Raw genomic sequence first — 2,996 nt, forward strand, 5'->3', positions numbered from 1 at the left:
TATCACGAAGTGCACGTCAGCGCGATGTAATCTGAGCGACGTAGAATGTCCGTGTCGATACCGTATATTAACGTGCGAAATGAGCATTTTGGCAACTGTATCGGTCGATGGCGAGCATACAATGTTAGATACAACTGCACTATCTCCTACAACAACACTGCCAGTGTTGACGACTAGCATGAAGACGTGCATTGACGAGCGGCTCGCCGAAGACGCATCGATCAACCCTGTGGCTCTGTTTGGCATTATTTGCAAGAAAATATCCCGCCTCACGCTCGATGGTCCTCCGCCGCTCGTTAGTCAAGTACAGAGCCACACCAAAAAATGGCGTAAGGCTCACAAAAGAGATGCAGTTCAGCCAGTGATTGACCTTTGTAGCCAGTATATGCTTGACAACTTGGAAAATATACCTGACGATCCCAAGAGAATGATAATACTTTGTGACTCCCAGCACGACGACAACATTTTGGTTCCTACCGTGGGGGATGGGTCTGCTGCACTCCCATTTCGTATTGGAGTCACTTGCTATTCATTACGAGAAATGTATGTTGAAGTGCAAAGCGATCCACGCTGTACGACAATAATCCATATCGACAGCACACATAGTATAGTCAAGCAAAAATTCCCTGTATTCGTATTTGGATTTTCAGATTGTCGGGGCAAGTTCTTTCCTATAATTTTCTTCTGTGCGTCGCAACGGAAAGGAAAAGATATCAAATGCATTGCGTTTACAAAGCGCATTATTCGAGAGGTGTTTTTGGTTACCTTTTCGCCGGATTTCGTGATGTCTGACGCGGATAACGCACAATTCAACGCGTGTAAAGTCGCATTACCACGCTCCACGTTCTTGATGTGTTGGTTCCACGTGTGTCAAAATGTGAAAGATCGATCAAAAGGGAAGTTGGAGCGCGTGACTATAGACATGATATTTCGCGACCTGAACAACCTGCACTATGCGCGAAATGAGGATGAATACTTGAGAAGAAGGTCATAAATTCTAGCTTCGTGGCGCTCAGCATCAGCTTTTTGTGATCCTTTCCGTAAAATAGCAGATCATATTATATCTCAGTGGATATTACACCCTCGGTTTAGCATGTAGCAAGCTTTCCACACACCTTCGGGATACGCCGCAACAAATAACCCATTAGAGCAGTATCATAAAACACTCAAGTTAGTGAACAAGTCTAAGCGAGCTGTACCCATCGAAATGCTCGAGAAATTAGATCAGTCGCGCCTCGTTTTCGCTAACTCGAAGACTACTTTCAAGAGCACCCCACATGTTTCGCAGCGATTAAAAGCCCTGTACTCTTTGACATTACGGAAGCGAGAACGTTCTGCGACATTGCTTGCAGCTTCTGATGGCATCCCAGCCCAACTAGTCCAAATACAACATATTCCAAGAAGGAGGTATGGTGATATAGAGAGCAGCTCGTCCGATGACTTTTTTGTGGAGCCAATAAGCCAAAATCTACCGTATAAGTCAATTCATATATTGCGTATACAGTGGCAAAGTATGCCGGAAAATGGATGGCTCGTTAACGCCGTTTCGCGTACATGTGACTGTCGTTTTTGTGGAAAGTTTGGTGTGTGTGTTCATATAATCCACGCCACACAGGAATTCGTCTACTTGGTAATACAAAGAGCGTATCTTCTGAATATTTAATGAATGCGTGTGCTTGATAGACGTATTCTAAAACAAATTAAAGCAGGAGCTCCGTTAGCTACTGTCCTGCGTTTGCAGGTTCGAAGCAACTCGAACTCATTTTTCGTGCTAACCAGCGTTTGCTAACTAGCCGTACTATTGCATCAACTTTTGCAACGTATTAATTGCACTGCATGTACAAGTAAACAACATTGGTCAACTACTACACATGCATATACGTTTTGTTGCAGCAACTCTTGCAATACCCAAACTTTGGTTAACACCCGTCAGCAAGACACTGTATAGTATTAACGCATCTCAACCAGTGGGAAGATTTAAACATCTATGGTGTTTTCCAAACAAGTTGCAATAGTCCGATTTTTGGTTTCCACCGATGAAAATAAAGCAACAAATTTTATTAAAATGGCGATTTCGACAAGAAAGATAACTTGGCAAATCGAATCGCCCAGCGCGGGAAAAAGTTCACCCATCCTCAGACATAGAGTATGATCGACAAACGAGTTTTCTCTTCGTTTTTTCAACCATTTGAGATGTTGCTTTGTTAGTCTGTTGCAAAGTTCATTCAAGTGCGGATGCTGCATTGGGGCGCGATTTAGCGCAGCTCAATGTATAGAAGAAGGTGCACGGGTGAGGAGATGACTGACATGTGCACGACGAAGAGGCCGGCGTCAACTTCGCATAATGAAAAATAAAGCTAAACCAAGAAAAAATGAAACATACAGCACGTAGCCAGTTTCGTTGGTCCTTCCTGTTAATTTGGATGTGTCTGTCATGCTTCACATATACATGTACTACTATACAGACTCGAATCGAGAAATCTGGTTTTGTCAAAGCAAAATAGTTTTTCTTAGAAACCATCACCAGACATAACTCTCTTGTTGTAGAAGCTTAAATAAACTAATGTTTTGTTCCGGAAAACTACTGCTTCACGATTGCATCAGATTTACAGAAATCTATTGTTAAGTGTGTAGCCTTTGTTGTAAAACCAAGGACCAGTAAGCCGAACGGGAAGGCGAAGTAGAGGTGGCACCACAGCGCCTGCATAATTTGCTCTATATTACTTTTTTTTACAGCTGCACACTATTAATGCTTTTAAACAAATTCTTAATTTCAGAGCTTACTCGGGCTGAAGGCACGACTTTGTTTTTTTTTAAGACGTATTTGCCTTGCGATTCAAAAGGATGCCTTAATGAAATAGATTACAAGAAGTCAGATATATATGTGAAGTTCTAAATAAGCCATTTAATCAGTTTCAAACCAGTATCAGCCGATTACGTCACATAATATGTGTTTTTTTTTCTGCTAGAATCTTGTAAGTCATTTTGATTTTTTT

General features: G+C 41.9%; 1 protein-coding gene across 1 annotated transcript; it reads left to right on the forward strand.

Moving 5' to 3' along the window:
- Window positions 1-178: 178 nt before the first annotated feature.
- Window positions 179-994, forward strand: PPTG_20663 (hypothetical protein; the record flags this gene model as incomplete). Its single annotated transcript, XM_008892861.1, has 2 exons — window positions 179-329; window positions 825-994. The coding sequence occupies 2 exons, from the start codon at window positions 179-181 to the stop codon at window positions 992-994; spliced, it is 321 nt and encodes a 106-aa protein (XP_008891109.1).
- Between the last annotated feature and the right edge of the window lie 2,002 nt (window positions 995-2,996).

This window comes from Phytophthora parasitica (assembly GCF_000247585.1).
Source record: "Phytophthora parasitica INRA-310 unplaced genomic scaffold supercont2.1, whole genome shotgun sequence".
Taxonomy (NCBI): Eukaryota; Oomycota; class Peronosporomycetes; order Peronosporales; family Peronosporaceae; genus Phytophthora; species Phytophthora nicotianae.